This window comes from Petaurus breviceps, unplaced genomic scaffold (genome assembly GCF_028583685.1).
Source record: "Petaurus breviceps papuanus isolate PSGF00001 unplaced genomic scaffold, PetGlider_PUasm1.0 40, whole genome shotgun sequence".
NCBI classification, from domain to species: Eukaryota; Metazoa; Chordata; class Mammalia; order Diprotodontia; family Petauridae; genus Petaurus; species Petaurus breviceps.
Window position 1 is genome coordinate 8914266 of NW_027186315.1, and position 23374 is coordinate 8937639.

Here is a 23374-nt window from a genome sequence, read left to right on the forward strand (position 1 = left end):
TTCCATATAACAAATCATTAGATGTGGAAGTCTTCTAGTGAACATGGGATTATCCCATGTCAAATGTTATAGTGAGGATTTTGGTTTAGTGAGGGTTGAACTTCCATGGTCCCTTCCAATTTTAACATGCTTCAGTTTTATGATTTGATGAGGTGATGTCATGAAAATAATATTACAGTATCATTATTCTCCAAGTTTGGGAATTATGTGCTTATATAAACAGTATTGTTTGTTCTTTATTTCACTTCAGGCTAGGAAGTAATAATATTCTTTCTAGATCATTTGTTTTTGGTTGAGATATTAATATAAAGTGAAGATTTTTCTTTAATTCTGGGGTGGGGCTTGGGAAGGAAGAGTGAAATAAAGAAACAAGAATTATCCCACATCATGAGAAAACATTGAAACCTATTTTTTTTAATTTGGAAAAAAATTGCTTCACCTTCATGTTAGGTTAACTCATATCCATATTATGAGAAAAGTCAGAAAAATGAAAAATCTTCCATACTTCATTGTATATACTGAGTGTATTCAGTATTTATAAATGTGAATTTAATGAAATGAATCACTTTCATTTTAAATCTCAACACAGGAGCCCCGCATTTGCCGCCCAGGAGTTTCTCTTCCTTTATTTCCTGTCCCCTATGGCTTCGCAGAATCGGGACCCCGCCGCTGCTAGCGCCGCCGCCGCCTCCCGTAAGGGGGCCGAGCCCGGGGCAGCAGCGGCCCGCGGGTCCCTGGGCAAGAGGTTACAGCAGGAATTGATGACCCTGATGATGTCTGGAGACAAAGGAATTTCTGCTTTCCCAGAGTCAGACAATCTCTTCAAGTGGGTTGGGACCATCCATGGGGCAGCCGGGACTGTAAATAAAGACCTAAGGTACAAGCTCTCCCTGGAATTCCCTAGCGACTACCCCTATAATGCTCCCACTGTGAAATTTGTCACACCTTGTTACCATCCTAATGTGGACCCTCAAGGGAATATCTGTTTGGACATCCTCAAGGACAAGTGGTCAGCTCTGTATGATGTCAGGACCATCCTGCTATCTATCCAGTGTCTGCTGGGAGAACCCAACATTGACAGCCCATTGAACACACATGCTGCTGAACTTTGGACAAATCCCACAGCCTTTAAAAAGTACCTGCTGGAAACCTACATGAAGCAGGTGACTAGCCAAGAGCCCTGACCCTAGCTGCCCAGACTACCTTCCTTCATCTTGTGTGTATGTATATGTGTGTGTGTCTATCTTTTCCCATTCCTTATAACCTGTCTTCTGTAAATGACTGTGTCATATTGTTTTCCTTCTTTTTTTTTTCCTTAAGCTCTAATCCAGCCCTCAACATTAATGTATAAATAAATAAAGTTTTGTTTTTTGTTTTTAAATCTCAACACAGGACTTGTATTATTCAGTCAACTCTGTTAACTAATGTCAATAGCATAGATGAATAAAATTAATGAGCTGGTTGTAAAAAAGGCTTGTTCCAAAGTGACTGTTTCAAATGAGCAAAATGTTCAATTCAGTGGAATGATCCATTTAGGGTCTTTTTCAATGAATTATCAAAATAGATCTTTTCATTCCTAGATACTGTTATAGTCTGAGCAGCACATCATCTAAGGTTTAGTCAATTCATTATAAATGAAAAAAATCCTTAATTTATTGTTTACCTCAAGAAATATTACATAGTTTTTAAATGATTAAAAATGTATTCCATCTAAAGTTGGAATAAGTTAATTGTTTCACTTGTAAGCTACAAACATAAATAATCACACTAAAAAAATCCGAATCACATAACAAGCAAAGATAGAAAAAAAAGGTAAATGGAAATATTTTATTTTGGTCTGGATCTAACAAAATAACAATAGCTAGCATTTATATAGTGCTTTAAGATTTGCAAAGAGCTTTATGAATATTATTTCATCTTATCCTCACAACAATCCTGGAAGGTAGGTGCTGTTATTATTATTCACATTTCATAGCTGAGGAAATTGAGACACATTAGGTGACATAGCTATTAAGTGTCTGAGGCTAGATTTTTAATTCATGTCTGCTTAAATCCAAATCCAGTATCTTTCATGCCACCTAGCTGCCTGAGTTTCATTTACATAGGCAATATCCACTATGAAAATGATGTCTACCAATGGGATTATCAACTCATCTGTAAATCATATTCTTAGAAAATTACCTAAGGTAAATTTATCAAATACTCCAGATTAATTCACATGACATTAAATATTGAATATGTTTAAATAATAGACTAATTTTAAAGTCATAAAATTAATTAGTTATTACAATGTTAATTTTATTTTCAGGTTTTATTCAATATATGTAGAGCTATTATTATAGATATAGATTCAGCTACAGATGCTATATATATAGAGAGAGATGATCTAGAGATATAGGTATAGATATATATTACATATAGATAGAAACAGACATAGATATAGATAAAGATTATATAGATATTGATATCAATATTGTTATCAAGATACTGATATATGAGTATTGAATGTCTGTGTAACTCTGTGCTAGAACTGCCTTTAAGAAATTATTAAATTCTTTTAATGAACCCAAAGTTTTTTTCCTAAAATGAAGGGCTATCTTTTTCTTATCAATGTTCTTTCAGTGAAACAGTATCATCAATATCATTTGAAGCAGTCAATCAGCAATCGTTAATTAAGCACCTACCTAATATCAGACATTCTGTCTAGCACCAAAGACTCTGCATGTCTGAAGATTAGGAGGACTTGAAACTGAATGGATATACTCAGGGTGGGTATGAGGAGTGGATTGTAACATTACAAAGAAGCATTTACATAGGAGGTGTAGTGTAAGCATTTCTAGAAATACAGATTACAAAAACATGTATCAGTCAAGATGCAATAATGAGGGAAAAACCAGATGCTCTATTTATATTTTTACAATACCAAGATACTGCAAAGAAGGCCTCAGGCACATTGATTTTATGAGATTACGGAAACAAAGAGACAAGAGTAGTAGAAGAAAAGCAGGCATAGATATGTTGCAATCTCATCTTTGAAGGGAATGCATATTTCAGTGAGATCAGAGATTTCTTGGTATATCAGAGTAATAATACTTTGATATATAACCAGAAGCAAATAGTCAAATCATCACAAGAATTGTCTGTTAAGTTTTCCTTTAAGCCTATATTGATATGGCTAAAGTACTGAATGGCTCTGATATAATTGGGTGAGATTTCAAAGGGCTCTATACTACTGTTCATCCAGAAACTTAGAACTATCAGAAGGACTGGCACTGCATTTGAAGTTCAGTTATTTGCCTTAAAGTATATGCCAACAGTAGCAGCTGGTCCTTTAAAGTCCTTCTTATTCATCTCATTGATGCCCATTAATTTATCTAATATGAAAAGAAAGTAAGAGAAGAGAGGGGAAAAGGGAAGAGGAGGACATGTTACTTATCACAGACGCTGACATATGTTAAGAATTTAACAAACATATCCTTATTCATTCATTAGTTTATGGCTTTTTCTGAATAACAGACATCCAAATTATGTACATTCAATAAAGCAACTAAGGAAAAAAAGGACAACAAGTTGTTTCATTAAATTGATACCCCATGTCATTCAAGGTCCATAAAAGATGAAATTTTATCTATCAAAATGAGTTATATTTAATTTGAAAAACACAATATTCATTGATGTCCTACTATAATATCACATCACCGTATGGTTTTTCAAAGGATTTGCTAGTAGAGTTCAAATTCTGAAATACCCTAATGAGCTAGAAAGGATTCAATACCATTGATTCACTCAGTGTCTGTACTAATCAGGCCAGATTAGCTGAGTCCACAGAGAATTTTTAGATTGAGAGTGATAATTTTGATTTCCAATCACTACTATGGAAATTCATCTAGCAAATTATAAAAGAATACTGACTCATGTCAGTTGAAGGAATGCTACCTTAATGAAGCCATAGGTCCTTGAACAATTTAAGTTTCAGAAGGAAAAATATAAAATATATTTTCTATGTCTTGTGGTCTATTTCCATATTCTAATTAATAAAGAAAAATGTATTGAAACTAACACTGCCAGAGCTTATAACTTTACTTAATTCAAATCCAATGGACATATACATTATTTTTTATAGTTTCATGTTTTGAGCAAACATTTGTTAATTGTCCGTTATATACTGGGAACTGTGTTAGATACTGAGACTAATAAAAACTTGAGGTGTCTCTTGCTATGAAGCTAGGATCACAAATTCTCAGATTTTGAAAGTGCTTTAAATTCTGAGCCCATTTCTAAAATACGTGACAGCCCAGCACATACACAAAGTTAGCTATTATGATCTCCCCTGCCTGATTCTAGTCTTATCCAAGATAAACTGCATTTTATACAAAAAACTTCTTATAAAGTGATTTCTAAACTTTTCACTGTGCTTGTTTCCCTCTGTTCATTCTCCAACTTATCAATATGGTTCAAAAAATGTGGCACTCAGAACTAAACACAGTACTCCAGGTACAGTCTGACAAGGTAAGAGAAGAGATGAAGTTTTGTTGATCTAGTATAGATGCCATGTCCCTCTTGTTGACTCCTATTGAACTTATTATATTTCCCCTAGACCATTTTTTTCTGATAAAGTTTAATCTAGCATTGCTACTCCTATCATACACATACAAAGATATTTTGTTTTTTTAAATCTAAGTGAAAGTCTCTACATATATTACTTGGAACACAGAATGTGGGACTTTTCTACAATAGACCTCTAAGTTGATATTAAACATTAATGAAAAAGTCAATTAAGGATCCAATTAATTATATGCTATATTTTAGCTTATACTTCTCTATTCCATAAGAATCAAATTAGACTATTTATCACTATCTTAAATTCTATGTAATATTTTATTTGAGAGTCAATTTGAGAGAACCATTGGAATTTATTTAGTAGCAGGGTGACATGGGCTGTCCTGCAGTTTCAAAAAAAAAAAAAACATGGCAACCAACTATGTGGAAAATTGATTAGAGAAGGGAGAAAAATGAGGAGGCTATTGCGGTAGTCCAAGTGAGCCATAATGAAAGTCTGAAATAAGGTGGTGGTTGTGTGAGTGGAAATAAAGGAACAAATGCAGGAGACATGGAGGTAGTAATGATAAGATTAGGAGACTTAATATATGAATGTGTGATAAAAGAAAGTGGTGAATTGAAAAAGCCACAGAAGTTCTGAAAACTTGGGTGATCAGATGAATGGTGATATCCTCAATGGAAAAGGGGAAGTGTGGAAGATGAGTGGGTTTGGGTGAGAGGAAAATAAAATAATGTTATCTGATATCCAGGTCATAATCTAATCAGGTCTTTTCATCATGTGTGGTTCATTCTTTCCAACACAAAACGAAAACATAAAGAGGCAAGACTCTTATTTATTGTCCTGGAGCTCAGAGCCTGCACTATGAGGTGACATGAAGGTTACAAAATAAATGCAGACATTTCCCAGTGTCACTTGTGCAATTGCTATAGGTAGCTGTTAGTTTATATTATAACTCTCCTAAAGGAGGTGATATGAGTCTTACAAGGTAGGAAGCAGGGAGTTTGTGCAACAGAGGAAGGAGTTTTGAATTGGGGAATGTTAGCAGATAAGGACAGGTGGTAGCTTAGAGATAAACCCCCTAATGGGCTTTTGGAGGGTGGGATAAGGCCTATCTTCCTACCCTCCAATTGGTTGGTCACACATACCTTGGTATAATGCCATCCAGGAGTGATTAGACAACCTGTACTTTGAAATTCACTGGTGTATAAAACTATACTTTTCACCAGGAGCCTGTAATTCCTATATTTTAAGTTATAATTCAGAAATGTAAATCCCATGCTCAGACACAATTTTATTATTAAATTAAATATTACTTCCAAATAGTAACAAGGATGAAAACATCACCTATGCTTCCCCACTTCAAGATATTAATTTTCATAAGCATGTAGATCCCTTAAAAAATTTCACTTAAATCATGAGAAATGTGTAGTAGCCATTATGTCTTAGAAGTTCTGATGTTCTCTTTCAAATCCTTGATACATGTCCAAGAATGATAGGAGACTTTTCTTTTCTTAGTATCAGGTCACAGAATCACTCTTTTCTTCTTTTGAACTTTATTAGATAATGTCTCACCTTTAGCATCTATGAATTCATATTATAATGATTGAGGGGACAGACAATTTCTTTTCAGAATTTCAGTTTCCATGTCTTTTGACAATATTTAAAAAAAATTGTTCTACTTAACTCCAAGTATTAAGCTCTCCTCCCTTCCTTTCTCCACCCCATTAAATTCTCCCATTCTCCAGTCCATAACAGAGGACAAGATTACTTTGTACCTGTTCATATGATTTGCTGCCAAGTTGAATTCCTCCTTGTTTTGTTTTAGAAATACTACATTCTCTTTGATAACATAGAGAGTAATGAGGTTGTCCCCTTTTTACCTAAATCTTCTTGGAGGAAAGTCAGATTGCATTTTGAGCATTTACAGCCAACCACTTGGCCATAGCAAGACTATGAACATTGAACACTGCATGTAGATTACTATAAAGTTTCCTATGGTCCCTATACTGTCTTGAAGTAAGATTCCTTGTCTTTCTTTGAGCAACTTCACCAGAGAACTGTTATGACAAACTTTACCATCTCCCAAGCTGTCACTCTTCTTACCTCCTTAGCACCTAACTTCCACATCTAACTTCCTTACCTTGACTAACCTGTAATATGATATTACCAACCCTTACTAATTGCTCTCTTTCTTTTCTTGGTCCAAATCCTCTTTAACCCTTTTCTTCCTCTTTCTATCATTTTTTTTCTCTTCTTCCCAAATCCCATCTGCTCCAGAGCAGTCAACAGACATTAATAAACAAGCATTCAGTGCCCAGTGTCAGGCACTCCGTTAAAAACTGCACAGAGATACAAAGAATGGTCAAAATAACATAAAACAACAAAATCACCACCAACAACAACAATAACTCCAAATCTGTTTTTTTTTTTTTATAAGCAATTGGGGTTAAGTAACTCGCTCAAGGTTACACGGCCAGTTATTTCTGGGTGTGGTGATAAGCATCGGAGCCTGGATTTGATCCCCAAGTCATCCCAACACTGGAGCTGGTGCTCCTACCTGCTGAGCCACCTGGCTGCCCCCAAATCTGTTTTTTTTAAGGGCTCACAGTTTAATGATTGAATTTGGATAAAAATAAAAATTGCTAAAACATAAGGAGAGAAAAGTTCTTCACATAAGACATAGGAATACAATACCTAGCTCTCATAAATATATGAAGATAAAATTCATAGTTTTAGAAAAGCATTTCAATAAAAGAATGAATTATTTTTCTCCTTATGTTTGAATATCAGTGTTCCAAATGGAAATAATATAAAATGAGGCTTGTAAATCTACCACTTTATAATATAAACAAAAATGCATACACATTAGAGAAAGAGATGATCTTTTCCAAGCAAACTGATAGTGCCTATGTGATGCAAGGAAAATATTTTGAAATATAATAAGGCATTTCAATGAGTTTCTAGCAGCAGGTCTAATGACTTTGCATGTTCCACCTGATTAGGCACTTGATGAAATCATCTTGGAGAAGCTGCTGTGCTGCTTTCTTTTCCAGAGGCTTTTAAGAGCCAAAATGTTTAATTAGTGGTCATTAAGGCAATCAGAAATGGTCTGGCTACAAAACATTTTTCCTCTGCTCTTTTGTGTATGTTATCCTTTTTGGCTGAAATCTTGGCTATTAAAGGATAAAACAGTGTCTCTAGTTTGAGGGAGAAAACATCTGTAGTCATTCACAAAATCCATATTGCCTGAGCAGTTTGGACTTCATTTGGGGTGAAACAGATGGTGAGATCTTATGAAAGACAGGAAGATTCAAAGGCAGGTAGCAAGCATGGTGGCAGAGGAGGGAGTTGCTTTTGCCTTTTCTTGAAGAGAGTAATGCTACTTTAGATTAAGCTTCATTTTAGTATAAATTTATGGTAATGACTAACCCCAGTGTTTTGCCTTCCTTTTCTGACTTTTGGTGCTTAGGTAGTCAAAACATAAATCATATTATATTGTCTCAACCCCAATGCCAACAACTTATCAATAGTTTATGAATTGTTTTTGTCTCCTCTACCTAGGAACCCATGGCCCCCAAGACCAGTAGGCAGCTAGGTAATACAGCATAGGGAGTGCTAGGCCTAAAGTTAGGAAAACCTGAATTGAAATCCAGACTGATACTTAGTAAGCGCTTTGACCCTGCACAAGTCACTTCATTTTCTGGCTGCCTTAGTTTCCTCATTTACAAACTGAAGATAATAATAGCACCTGTCACACAGTGCATTTGTTAGGATCAAAAGAGATATCTGTAAAGTGCTCAGCACAATGTCTGGCACATAGTAGGCACTTAATAAATGCTTGTTTTTTTTCCCTTCCTTAGTTCCTTCCTTCGCTCCCTCCCTCCTTCCTTCCTTCCTTCCTTCCTTCCTTCCTTCCTTCCTTCCTTCCTTCCTTCCTTCTTTCCTTCCTTCTTGTAGTTGATATTATGAATCCATAATTTGTACTAAAAGGGTATTTGTACTAAAAGGGCCAGTTGAAAATAGTTTATATTGAAGTATCCAGTTGCTCCATAGAATTGTTTCCAAATTCCAATAGATATTTCTCCATCTTGGATTGTGACTATGAATGAAATATAATATTTTACTAATTTGTACCCCAAATTGTAAAGAATTGGGTTTTGTTTCTACAACACAAGAATACCAAGGGAAAAATACGAAATTAAAAACAGGCAAAGGGAAGTGCTAATTTGAAAGATTCCTGGGTGTGGAATAAAGAACAGGCTAGCATTTGACTGTCTAAATAATTTCATGAAGATGTGAAAATCTGGAATCCATGAGACAGCCAACTTTGTGACCTGGAACTTTAATGAAAAGCTAAAGTGACAATGCATTACTCTCTTCTTATTTACCATTTTCTAAGTAATATCTATGCAACTTTGCAAAGTTTATCTAGTCAAGGACTATTTAAATAACATATCTAGGTAGACTCTACAGGATTTGACTTGAGTACAAAGTCTAGACCTCCGGAGAAATGTATTTGCATTGCCAGGAAAGTTAGAGTAGTGTCATCACAAATTCTCTTTCTCTTTACAAGAAGCTGATGGGAATGCAGGGTAGTTGGAGGGAGGGGGAGAACCAGCCAGGAAAGTCTGTCTCATTTGCTTCTGATCCATTTACCTTGGCATTGATATAATCAGGAATAAAGATGGGAAGTAGGATAGAGACTAAGCTACTGTTCCAATCAATCCTATGTCATTGCCAGCCTGACCTAATTGTCAGCCCTGACCGAATACTGCTTTAGGTTGACTGGCAAACTCCATTGTTGGTTTGTAGAGATCTAGAGTTGGTCTAAAGCTTCTAGAGCTAAAAGAGAAAAAGAAAAGAAAAGAAATACAGAAGCAACCAGATTTTAAGATGGTGTTTTTTTTTTTGTTGACATATTTTTGTTTTTATGAGTTGCAAGCAAAGAACAGCCAGGTTCTGAAAGGGAATTATTTTTACTTCAAAAAAATGTTACAGTTTTTCTTAGAAAAACATCTAACATAAATGAATGCAGTATATAATTTGTTGTTTTTCATTTGTGTATGACTCTTCACAGCCCCATTTGGGGTTTTCTTGGAAAAGATACTGGAGTACTTTGCCATTTCCTTCTCTATCTCATTTTATAGATTGAGGAAACTGAGGCAAGCAGAGTTAATTGATTTGTCCAGGGTTGCACAGCTAGTAAGTATTTAAGGCCAGGTTTGAACTCAGGTCTTCCACACTGTAGACCTGGCCCTAGCTACTGCATCACTTAGCTGCCCTAGCACATAATTATGGAAGCTAAAAGTAGAAAATAAAAAGACACTGAGAGGAACTCACAAGAAAGAAAAACATTAACATTATATATTAATCACAACTCTTTTGAGCTATAAAAGTTATATATATATATATATATATATATATAATGTGTGTGTGTATAAAATCTGATTTTCAGAAAGTTTAGAAGATAGGATGAATTTTGTAATGCACTATATTGTGTGATCTTTGTTCTTCCACAATCAGCTAAGTATTTATTGTTTATGTTCAAGTGTAGGCTGGCATCCTTACTGGAACCTAGAAAACAAAGGAACTTGAAGGAGGCTTCTTCCCTCCCCAGGATGTGAGGGAGAAAAAAAAAAAATATATATATATATATATATAATGTATGCGTGTATGCATGTACACATATACACACACATTCACATATACATGTACACACATACACACAAACATACATACACACACTTATATTTATCAGGGAAAGGAGAACCAAGAAATACAGTATCTGAAAAGGTAGAAAGAAATCTTCCTCTGTGGAAAAAGGAAGAATATGTTTACTGAAGTGGAAGAGAGACTAGCAGAAGTTGGGGTTCAACAAAACAAGAACTAGAACCAGGGTTATCAACTTGCATCCAATAAACCTTTTTTAACTCACTTGAATGGTTCAGGCATTCATCCCCTGCCAAGGCATGAGATAGCTTCAAGGCATGAGAGCTTCAGACAGACCTCATGAAACACAAGAGTTATTCTAGTTATGTAAAAACAATAGAAACCTAGGGGCGGCCAGGTGGCTCAGCGAGTAAGAGCACCGGCTCCAGTGTTGGGACGACCTGGAGATCGAATCCTGGGCTCAGACACTCAGCACCACACCCAGAAATAACTGGCCGTGTAACCTTGAGCAAGTTACTTAACCCCGGCTTAAAAAAAAAAAAAAAAACAATAAAAACCTGATTTCAAAATTTAAAAGGGAAGATGGTAGAAGATTATGAGAAGTACTACATCATAAAATAATTACTAGTGGAAGGAAAACAAGTTTTCAGAACTTTGACAAGAGACACAATTAAACGACCATCAAAAGGGAATTTTTGGATAAAAGTGTAAGGACATCAGACAGAAAAAAATGTAAACATTAGGGCGATATTTCCCGACCAGAGTATTCCTCCTTCAATGACAATGAAACTGTAATATTTGGGACACATCATCACCTCCCCTTCATGTTTTACATGAGGAATTAGAAATAGCACTCAAATAAACAAAAATGGGAAGAGTAGCTTAAATATTCCAAGTTTACATAGAGGAGATCTATGTTGGAAATGGTATAGCGTTTAGATAATTGAAGGATCTGTTCTCAAGATACTTGAAACAGGGGAAGAGACTAAATGATTGGGGGGAAATCAGGGAATTTATTTCTTTTGAAATATTGTAAATAGAATTCTGAAGGCAGAGTCAAGATGGTGGAATAGAGGAAGCAGTCAACTGAAACATCAATTTTACTTTCTAAACAATTTTAATATAATGCCTCAGATCGAATTCTGAAGCAGCAGAACCAACATAAAGGTCAGGGTGAGACTTCCTTCCAGCAGGAGACAATTTAGAAGATTGGAAGGAGAGATCTGTGACACAAAAGTCACGTCTGGTCAGGAACCCACATAGATGCAATACTGTAATGGTAATGTAATTTGACCCCTTTGTATTGGCAAGTAAGAAGGTACTTAGCACTTAGTAATTGATCAAGCCTCTGTTAGGGAAACGGAAGGTATGAATTCCTATCTCCTGTTGCTGATGTAGCAGGAAGGGGTTGGTTGAAACAGGAAGCTAATGCTGTGTGTATATAAGAAAAGCCCCAGAGAGGCACAGTCAGAATTTCTTGGAGCACCTTGGAGGGAGAAGCAGCTGCCAGGAGGAGGCTGAAGAGGAGCCAAGGAGACCCTCCCTGCCCAGGATGGATAAGGTGATTCTGATTTTTTTAATGAGCTGAAGAAGGCTGAGGAAGCATGATTAGGATGCAGGGACTTTGTCTGTTTGTGGCTTGGTTGAGCCTTGAATTTCCAGAAGCAGAAATTGTGAAGGATTTGCGATGGATCGGATCCTGTGAACTTCAGTGTGGAGCAGGACCTACCCAGAGAGCTGAACAAGGAACTGGGACCTGTCTGCCAGTGAATTCAGGTGACAGTCAGGTGAATCCAGGTAGAATCTGGGACCATGGAAGGGGATCCAGGGAATCTGACAACTGGCCCCAAGTCAAAATGAAAAGACCTCTCTATGGGTACTGAGTAATGATGAAATTGTAGTTTACTAGTGACCTAAGGGTAGAGGGCTTATGTATTTTTTAATGATTGTACTTAATGATTAATGATACTTAGTAATTGATTGCTGAAAAAGTGACTGAGTTAATTTAGTGTGCCCCATGAGTGGAAGACTTTGACTATTGTATTTTGATATGATTGTTGTTTGTTCTAAATATTGTGACCACTTTGGTGAAAACTATGTGGCCATTTTAATGATAAGCTGTTGTGAATCCTATATTGTGATTTTCTGTGATAAGTTGTAATATTGTGAAAGCTGTAACTTGATTTTCTGTGAATGTTTTGCTTTGATTTGTTATGGAATAAGTAGAATGTTCACTATATTATGTAATCAGAACTTTAAAAGCTGTTTACAGTAACATTCCTCTGGAAAGCTGCTGGCATGGCTTTACAAAAATACCAGTGGTAGAAGTAGGTGATAGTTACAGAAGCAGCAGCAAAGCTCTCAATCTAGAGAAGATAAGGAAATCTGATAACTGGTCAGAAAGAGATCATAGAGGACCCCTGTGCTACCACTGGATGCAAGATTGGATACTGTTTAGTAACTATTGCCTATATCCATTTCTGGGTCTGAGTTCAAGGGCAGAAAACACATTCAGGCATGAGGAAGCAGAAGCCTTTAGGAGCAGTACTGATTGCAATCCCAATGCCCTTCTTGGGTAAGGATGAGAACACAAATCAGGTGAGGAGCCTATGCGCACGCGTGCACACACACACACACACACACACACACACACAAAATCTATGTTCATTATTTTTCTACGGTAGCATAAATCCTTTTGAGTCATAATTAGTCACTGCTTTTATCAGAAGACCTAATTTTTTAAAGTTTTTTCTCTTTATAATATTGTTTATTGCTCTATTAATTATTCTATTTCTTTTATTTTCTTCACTCTGCATCAGTCTGTACAAGTTGTTCCATGTTTCTCTAAATCCTTCCCCTTCATTTCTTAAGCTCAATATTACTCCATTCCATGTATATATTGTAATTTGTTCAGCTGTTTTCCAATTAATGCTCACTCTTTTAGTTTCTAATTTATTGTCACCACAAAAATAAACCCCCCAAAACCAAAACAACAACAACAAAAAAAAAAACCCACACTACTACAAATAATTTTAGGGACAGTTTAAAATTTTCTCTAATAGATAGACCGTCTACAGCGTCACCCACAATGTTTGAATGTCCTTATATACTCCCACTAGCATTTGTCTATTTCCTTTTTTAGTCAAGTTTTCCAATATCAGATTATAAATTCAGAGTTGTTTTAAGTATCCTTTCTCTAGTTATTCGTGATTTAGAGAATTTTTCATTTGACTATTGATAGCACAAATTTCTTCCTCTGTAAATATTGTATTCATATCTTTTGACCATTTAACAATAGCGAACTGACTCTTTTAAAATGAAACCTTTATGAAAGAAACTCTTTGCAAAGATTCCTTCTCTCCCCAATCAATCTACTTTTCTTCTAACTTTATCTTTATTGGTTTTGTTTGTGCAAAAGCTTTTACATTGTGTTTAATTATCCATTTTGCTTCCTGTAATTCTCTCAGTCTTTTCATCGGCCATGGACTCTTATCCTACCTATTGATATGACAGGGAATTTCTTCCTTCATCTTCTAATTTGGTTTTGATGGCAACCTTTATATCTAAGTCGTGTACTCATTCAGAGTGTGTATCAATATATGCTGTAAATTGTTTTTTTCCATAGTTTCTTCCATAATTTTTTTCAGTTTGCCCAATGCTTTTTGGACAGTTATGAGTTCTTGCTGCAATAGCTAGGATTAGAGAGGATTATCAATCATGAGGCTACTGCACTTTTTTTTTAACTTTTGTCTATTGTGTGCCTATTTTGTCCCACTGGTGAGCCCATTACCAGTACCAAGTTTGGTTGATGATCATGGCTTTATAGTACAATTGAAATCAGGTACTGCTACCTCTCACTTTCCCTCTCCCCCCATTAATATTCCCTTACTATTCATGATAATTTGTTCCTCCAAATTCATTTTAATATTAGTTTTCCAAGCTTTATAAAGCAATCCCTTAGAAGTTTGATGGCTAAGAAAATTAATTTAGGTAATATTTTCATTTGTATTATAATTGGTTTGACCTACTTATAAACAACTAATATCTCTGCAATTATTTAAATCTCTATTTGGGTAAGAAGTGTTTTTTCAGTGTGATCATATTGTTCCTGAGTTTATCTTGGCAAGTAAACTCTAAAGTATTTCATAGTATTTGTAATAATTTTAAAGGAAATTCCTCTATTTGCTGTATTTTGTTGGTAAGATATAGAAATGGTCAGGATTAATGTGAGTTTATTTTTTCTACTTTATGTCTGCTAATGTTGCTAATTGTTTCAATTACTTATTTTGTTTGACTCTATAGTTTTGTAAGTAAACCTTTATATCATCTGCAAAAGTGATTATTTTATTTCTTCTTAGCTTATATTTATTACTTCAACTTCTCTTTTTCAAAATGTTTTAAATTACTGGTTTTTATAGCACTATGATAAATACTAATAATGATTATTGCCATCCTTTTTTTAAATTCCTGATCTTACTAGAAAGGTCCTTAGTTTATAGCCATAGAAGATAATGCTGACTCTTGGTTTTAAATAGATATTTCTTATCATATCAAGGAATGATCTATTTATTTTTATTCTTTCTAGTTTGCTCTTTTGTTTTTGACAGGCATGAGTATTACAGCTTGTCAAAAACATTTCCCTACATATATTTATATAATAATTTTATACTTATTTATCTTGCCATAATTTTTGGTTAGTTAAATTAAGTTTTCCGAATAGTGAACCTGTCCTATATTCCTGATGTACATTTAATGTGGTATAGCTATATGATTTTTGTGATATTGCAATGCTAATTACCATTTTCACTAATGGTAATTTAGTTTCATTTCCTTATTTTGTTTTAAGAAAGTTTTTGTTTTATTTATTTATTCAATTATTATTATTTTACTTTCAATTTTGTTAATCTCTCCTTTGATTATTAAGGTTTGTATTTTGGTTTTTAATTGGAGAGGGTTAAATTTTTGGTGTGTGTGTGTGTGTGTGTGTGTGTGTGTGTGTAAATTATATGACAGATTCATTGAGCTCTTTCTTTTGCTGATGAAAATGTTTAGAGATATTATTTTATATTACATATTTATATTACTGCTTTAGCTACATACCAAAATGTTTGAACTCTCTCACCGTTCTAATTATTGTTATTGAAATTATTTTTTTCTATGATTCATTCCTTGACTTACCCATTTTTTAGGATTTAGTTAGTTTCTAGATAATTCTTTATATTTGCTTCAGAGATTCTTTAATGTAATTTTTACTACATTGCGGTCTGTAAAAAAATATATTTAATATTTCTGCCTTTATGTGTTTGCTATCGATTTTTTGCTCTAATAAATAGTAAATTTTTGTAAAGATGACATGAACATTTAAATAATTCAAGTATTCCTTTATATTCCCATTTAATAATTACCAGAACATTATCATATCTAACTTTTCTAAAAATTGATTTAGGTCCTTTTTTTCTTTCTTTTTCTTTTGTTTGTTTACACTTTATAAGAATTATCTAGGTCTGAGAAGGCAAATCTGTTTGCTTGCTCATTTTTTCCTTCATCTACCTTCTTTGTAACTCCCTCTTCTCTTTTCTTCTATATCCCTCTTTTTTGAAAATGTATTTCTCTATTCAGCTCTGTGTGTTTGTTTGTGTATGTATAACTTTCACTTCTTTTACTCACTCAGAAGAGTGAAATTCAACTTATGCACCTCATTTATGTGAGATAACTTTATCCATCCTTCTCCCTTCTTCCTCTCCAATGTACTCTTCATCCACTTTTTATATTCTTCATTTAATATTATCAAACTATAACAGAACCTTTCCCGTGTCATTTGCCTAATTACTACATTTATGATCCTTGCTATTGAGATTTCTGAAAGGATGCACGTAGCATTTCACCATATTAGAAGGTAAACCATTTGGTCCCATAGGATTGCTTCTCCATGTTTATGTATATTATGCTTCTCTTGATATCTAGGTTTTTATATTAAAGTTTTTATTCAGATCTGTTTTTTTTTATCAACAATAATTAGATGTCCTATATTCTTTTAACGTTTCTCCACTAAACTCTCCACTCCTTAATAATGGTTGTTCCTAAATCTTCAGTGATACTGACTGTGGCTCTTTGAGACTTGAATTATTTCTTACTGGTTACTTGAGCTATTTTGTCTATATTTGACCTGGAAGCTCTCAATATTGTCTATAATGTTCCTCAGTGTTTTCATTTTGTAGATCCTTTCAGGAGGTAAACAGAGTATTCTTACAATTTCTATTTTGCCCTCAGATCCTAGGAGATCTGGTAAGGTTTTTTTTAAAATGATTCTTTGATTATGATCCAGATGTAAAAGATAACAAGTAAAGATAATAGAAAATAAAATGGACAATTTTAGTTAAGGAATTTTTTTTAAATCTTTCACAATAGGACTGTAATAAGGCTAAGACAAAAGGAAAGCAATCCTGGAATAATAAATATTGCAACAAACCACCAATAAAAGACTTATTGCCAATATGATATAAGGAACTGATTATAAATTCAAATTTATAAGAAAAATAACTATCCCCTCATTGGTAAATGGCCTTAGATTGGGAAAAGCAATTCTCAAGGGAAGAGACATAGGCTATCTATAGCCAAGTTTAAAAAAAAAATGTTACAAATCACTGTTAATTAGAGAAATGCAAATCAAAGCAATTCTGAGATTCTACCTCACATTCATCATAGTTCCCAAGATGACAAAAATGGAAAATGATAAATGGTTTAGGGGCTTTGGGAAAATAGCCACATTCATGCACTTTTGGTGGAGTTGTAAATAGGTACTTTTGGAAAGTTATTTGTGTTATACAAAAAAAAAATTCAAAAGTTACAGAACAGGGACGGCTAGGTGGCTCAGTGAGTAAAGTGCCAGCCAAGAGTCAGGAGGACCCGAGTTCGGCTCTGGCCTCAGACACGTAACACACACACACACACACACACACACACACACACACACAAACTAGCCATGTAACCTTGTGCAAGTTACTTAACCCCAATTGTCCTCCAAAAGGCAAAAAAAAAAAAAAAAAGAAAAGAAAAAAGTTACAGAACTGCTCATTCTCCTTAACCCAACTACAGACCTATACCTAGAAGGGATAAAAGAAAGTGAAGAAAGTCCTATAGATACTATATATATATATTATACTAGTTTTCTTTTGTGGTTATGAAAAACTTTTAAAAAAAGAGGATGTCCATTAACAGATGAATGGTTGCATAGTTTGTAGTATACGAATATGGTGGAGTATAAGTATGCTATGATTCAGAACATTTTAAAACTGATAAATGAAATCATGCATGTTTTAATAAGAATTTTTTTTCCTTTTTCTTTTTTTCAATAGAATTTGGGGGTTATAGTAAGAAAAAAGAGATTATTTTCTTTAGATAGAAAGGTTTATTTGTATTTCAATACATTTTAATAATAATAATAACAATATTATAACAATAACGGGATACTACAAATGTGGAATGCTGCATGTACTTTCAGAGGAGGTTACTGGATTTTTAGTTTTACTTAGTTATTTTACTTTTATACAGAAGCCCTCTCACAAAGTTGGAGTAGTCTATAAATATTTGGAAATATAAAAACAAAATACATAAAACTTTAAAAAAATAAAGTTTACAAAATTTGAGAAAACAATAGTAATACTTGTAACCAAACTACAAGCCTATTTTCTTATCTCCACAAAATCAATATGAATATAATCCCTAATATTTTATGGGCATCCTTGATGAAGTTATGTGAAGGTATGTAATGGCAAACAAAGAAGTACTTAGCACCTTGTTTCAGTTACATAAGTATTTAGCACCTTGTTTGAGCCCTTTGGGATTTGAAGGTGTTAGGAACTTGCTGATACAACAGGAAGGGTGGGACAGGAAGAAGAATCACTATATATAAGGAAAAGCCCAATCTGGGACAGAGCAGAACTGGTAGGAAGCATGGCTGTGGTGTCTGCACCTTGTATGTCTGTGTTGATGTTATTTCATTAAATCTGTCTGCTGATAGAGGACATTGCTGTTGTTACAGAAGCCCTGGCACCTTATTGCTGGTTCAGAAGCCCTGAAAGAAGACTTTCTTGTTGTCTGTTTATGGAAGTTCTGAAGGAGGGTTTTACTGATATTTTCAGAGGTCCTGGGACTCTATTGATGGTTTGTGTTGATTTCTTAGACAGAGACTGTGTATTCTGGTCTGTATGGATTGCACAGACAGAAAGTGAATTGATGATAGTGCCGGCAATGTGTGTGAATATTGTTGTAACTCTGCTAAGCTTGATGTGTGTAGACATTGTTTTTGGTCAGTTAAGTTTTCTCTTCCCTGAAACAGAGACTTCAAAAAGCTTGAGCTGGACTGGTCACCATGAGGTTCAAGCTGGAACAGGAACTGGAACAGGAGCTGGGAGTTACCTACCTATGAATCCAGGTGATGATTGGGTAGATTCAGGCAGGAGATGGACCAATGGAAGAGGAACCATAGAATTTGGGAGTCAGTCTCAGGTCAAGATGAAAAGAACTCTTCTTGGGTACTTAGTGCTGACTGAGAAGATCATGATTTACTGTGTCCTAGAAGTGGGAGAACTTTGTCTTTTGTACCTTGTACCCCTTAGGGATGATTGAGTTAAGGATGATTGGAAACTAATCTCCAATCAATAAGAAAGAAGACTTTTTGACTGAGAGATTAAGACAATATGACCTAGAGGTGGAAAACTTTGACCTTTGTACTTGTGTCACTTAAGAAGGATTTCTCCTTAAGGATGATTGAGTTAAGGACTTACTGAATGATATCTTTTGTTTAAAACTATGTTGCCACTTTAAGTGAAAATTATGTGGCCACTTTAGTGATAAGTTGTTATGTTAAATCATTGTGAATGCTGTACTTTGGTTTCTATGAATGTTTTGCTTTAATTTATTGCTGAATAAATAGAGAGTTCACTATACTATGTGATCAGAACCTTAGAGCTATTCACAACAGCAATCCTGTGGAAAGCTGTTCATGCTTGACTTTACAAGGCAATAGGCTTTCATAAATTATTGTCTATTGTAAAATACTTATGTAGTGACACGATTGACTTAAAGGTAGAGATATATCATTTTTTTTTCACTTTTTGAGTTAAAAAAAGAATCTGATTGCATATAGTAAAATGTTGCCTTTATCCTCCAACAAGATGTCTCCCATGAACATTCAAAATCATACAAGATTCTTTCATAGTTTTCATAATTTTTGCTAGATAAAATTTCATTTGGAAACTATGTAATCATTAATAACAGGCAACATACAAAATAGTAAAGCATGTTCTTTCTTCCCCTTGTCTAGCACAGAATTCAAATAGAAGAAATATTCTCCATATATCTGGTTGGTTGTGGTTTACATAGGTGGCTGTGGTTCATCTAGTATAAAGATGACATTGTGTTAATTGCAAAGTTTCATAAATTATCACCACAGATATTTAATAGAGTTTGTTCTAATTTACTATATAGGAAAATAAAAAATGGGATGAGGTACTTAAGCTTCTAAAAGCAGAAGGAGATGGCACATTTTTGTGGAGCAGACTGGCTGCATGGGGAGCTCATAATATCATGAATTTGACTGGTGAAGGAGTTTCACTGACTTACACCAAAAAAATACTTTTTCTCATAGTAAATTGAGCTTTGTGCCTGGGAACTAGCTTAGCAATTGAATTTTACATAAAAGGTCATAGAACCATAGAACCCAGAATCCTAGATCTAAAGCTAGTAAGGAGTTCAGGGGGCATCCTACTTGTTTTACAGATATAGAAACTAAGGTCACAATGTGGCTAAGTGCTTTGTCCAAATGTATATGTGTGTGTGTGTGTGTGTGTGTGTGTATGTGTGTGTGTGTGTGTTAAACAATGGTTTAGCAATGAGTTATACAATATATCAAGTCAATTAAGGGTCAAAAAAAGGTCAAATAAATACACTCCGTTTTAGGAAGAGGTAACTACAAATAGAAATGGGGAAAGATTTTCTGTTCCATCTGTCTTTTTTTTTTTTTTAAGCAATCGGGGTTAAGTAACTTGCTCAAGGTTACTGGGCCAGTTATTTCTGGGTGTGGTGCTGAGTGTCTGAGCCCGGGATTCGATCTCTAGGTCTTCTCAACACTGGAGCCGGTGCTCTTACTTGCTGTGCTACCTGGCCGCCCCCTCCATCTGTCTTAAAAAAAAACATTTGCAAATTATTTTTCTTTTTTTTTCTTCTTTTCTTCCTTTTTTTCCCTTCTACAAATTTCATGATCTTCAATTAGTAATCATTAATGGTTCACTGTCAACTTGGAAGATGATTTCCTATGCACTGTCTCAAGTTTGTACGTTTGTTCCATATTATTTAACATCATTTTTTTTTTTATCAATGACTTACATAGCTTCCAAATCTTCAGGTGACACACTCATTGGATGAACATTTGTTTAGTATGGTTATTCACAGTTGGATTTAGATGGACTTGATGGCTTCTGTGCTCCCTTCTGAATCAAATTATCTACTTTTATTTTATGATCAGACTCTGAGCTAAGGACAAATCCTGATGCAACAAATAGGAAAAGATTGAATTTCCAAACTTTCACCATGGTATTCCCTGAATATTTTTCAACAGCAACAACAAAAAGAAAATCATAAAAATACTTGCCTTTGCCATGAATCTAAGGCAAATATCCATTACAAAATCATTTCCATTTTTCTACTCCTAGCTATTTTCAGCTGGGCAAAGGGAGTCACTGTTAAACCTTTCTCTCTTCATAATATGTCTCTTTTTGAATTCTTTATATTTCAGCATCCTTAGAGATTATCTCTATTGTTTACCATCTCAAGAAAGAAGAAAACAAGAATTTATTAGGTGTCTACTATGTGCCAGGCATTATGCTAATGGCTTTAACAAATATTACCTCATTTAATCTTCACAGCAATACTGGAAAGTAAGTGCTACTTTATCCACATTTTACAGTAAAGGAAAGTGAGGGAGAAGGAAGTTTAGTGTCTTCTCCAGGCTCATACAGTTAGTAACTGGATTTGAACCTAGGTATTTGGGGACACCAGACCCAGTACCACCTAGCTGCTTCTAAATGGTTTCTGAGGTAAACATGCATTCCTTCCCTTCTTTTCTCCCTTCTCTCCTTCCTTGCCTTCCTCTTTCACTATTCACAAGGTGAATTATACCCTTACCTGTGGTTGCTCTGCCCAAAGGAATACAAATTTTGATTGCTGAAACCTCACAATATATCTTGAGGTTTATGGATAGATTTTTTCTCTTCTCTACTTATTTATTCTGTCATTAAAAGAAAAAAAAAACTGGGATACTTAACTCTTTTGCCCCATGTATTGGACATTTATGACTTCTTGAAATACTAGAAAACCAGACTTTGATAAAGCTCATTGCCATTCAAATGGAGCTACTTGACCTGTGTCACAAACCCAAATCACTCTGGCTCTCACTGAATGGGCAATTGTAGGTCCCAACCCAAGCTTCACTGGTTATTGTTTTGGTTTTGAGAGCACAGAATGAGTGTAAATGCTACTGTTTCTGTTTTGGGAAGAAACCCTGAGAGTCTTCCCCTGCCAGATTGTTTGTTTGTTTGTTTTTGAGTAGATAAAAGAAGCCACTTTTTGCCTCCTTTCTTACCCAGTCTTTATCACTGAGTGGGTGTTGTCTCCAAAAAACTGAGACCTGAGAAAGAACTTAGCTTAAAAAGGCTAAGGTTTCCCACTGCAAGGGGGCCATCTTCAGTTATTCTGATTTATGTTTTGCCACCAGATCCAGAGGTCTCTGTAGGAGACATTTGCACAACCCTGCCTCACTTGAATACAATTCACCTTCAAGTCAAGACATCACCTTCCTGATTTTATTAGTCATCTTTGAGAACAAAGGACAAATAATATTCAGTCATATAATGACATGACTATGTATGCAGAGTACAACCTAGCATTTCTAAGGAATAGTAGCAGCCAGAATTTATCTATGTTTATCTTATACATCTTTGTTTATTTTTGGATGGAAACATTTCAAGCTTGAGACATTATCCCATCAGTAATGCACCAGGATTGATTCCTGTTTGTACAATGACTGGCATTTTGTCTCTAGGATAAAATGCAAATGTCTTTGCCATTTAATGTCTTTCTAAATCTTTCCCTAGACCATCTTTCCAAATTGTTTGCATTTTATTTTCTTTCCTGTGTTTTATATCATAGTCAAAATAGGTGATTTCATATTCCCCATATAACATTCCATCTCCATTCCCCTGATTTTTATATAGGCTATCCCACATACCTGGAATGCTTTCCTTTCTCTCTTTTGGCTCTTATAAATTTTAGCTCCCTTCAAGATTTAGTTGAAGTACCACTTCTCAAGTCTTTGCTGATTTCTTCTCTTGTTCCATCCTTTGAAATTATTTTGTATTTATTTTAGTCACTTATTTGTACATAAGCATACATACTACTGGGTAATATTTGTACTTTCTCTTAATATAATGGAATACGCTTGAGAATTTTTTTTATAATTCTCTGGGATAGTGAATGGTGTATAGCTTTTGTAAAGTTGAAATCAGTGTTAAGCAATGATGAAGCTAGCACATTTTATTGGCCAATGCCCTTTGACCATTCACTTCAGGATATCCTTAGAGGCCTCCATTATCCTTTCTCTTTGACCATTTGATTGAGTGTAATAAAATATAATGAAGGAAAGTACATGTAATGTACTTGTCTACAGATCTCTTAAATTCAACTGTAGTGAATGATGACCCCAATCTCAGAAAGAAATCACCTAGCATTGAAAATCACCGGTCCAGATCTGTGATTGCTGTGGCAGTTTTGAATAGGAATGAGGGCCAAACTTTTCAATATCAGAATCAGTTCCAGTCTACCAAATATGACTTCTAGTCAATGGTTTTGTACCAGCAATTCCCATAAGTTGACTGATATCAAACTCTGTAATGGGCCTCAACACATTGGGTTTTATCAATTATTTGTCAAAGGCCAAATTTCATTGTTTCCCAGTAGTATTGGAAATTGTACTAACACAAAGCTATCCAACTTTGATGAGATCCCATACTTTCTTTACAACATTAAATCATTATGTCAGTAATGAATGAAGGACAGCATTTGAGTCTTTTGTTACTATAAAAACTA

General features: G+C 34.7%; 1 protein-coding gene across 3 annotated transcripts; it reads left to right on the forward strand.

Moving 5' to 3' along the window:
* The first annotated feature begins 641 nt into the window (after nucleotides 1-641).
* LOC138170893 (ubiquitin-conjugating enzyme E2 C-like) lies at nucleotides 642-1213 on the forward strand. 3 transcript variants are annotated; one of them, XM_069100365.1, is made up of 2 exons: nucleotides 642-929; nucleotides 1002-1213. In XM_069100365.1, exons 1-2 carry the CDS (start codon nucleotides 642-644, stop codon nucleotides 1182-1184), a joined length of 471 nt encoding a protein of 156 aa, XP_068956466.1. In that variant the 3' UTR covers nucleotides 1185-1213. The 3 variants fall into 3 exon arrangements, with proteins under 3 accessions (XP_068956466.1, XP_068956467.1, XP_068956465.1); XM_069100366.1 differs by having other exon boundaries at nucleotides 642-777; nucleotides 865-1213; XM_069100364.1 differs by having other exon boundaries at nucleotides 642-1213.
* Nucleotides 1214-23374: the final 22161 nt, after the last annotated feature.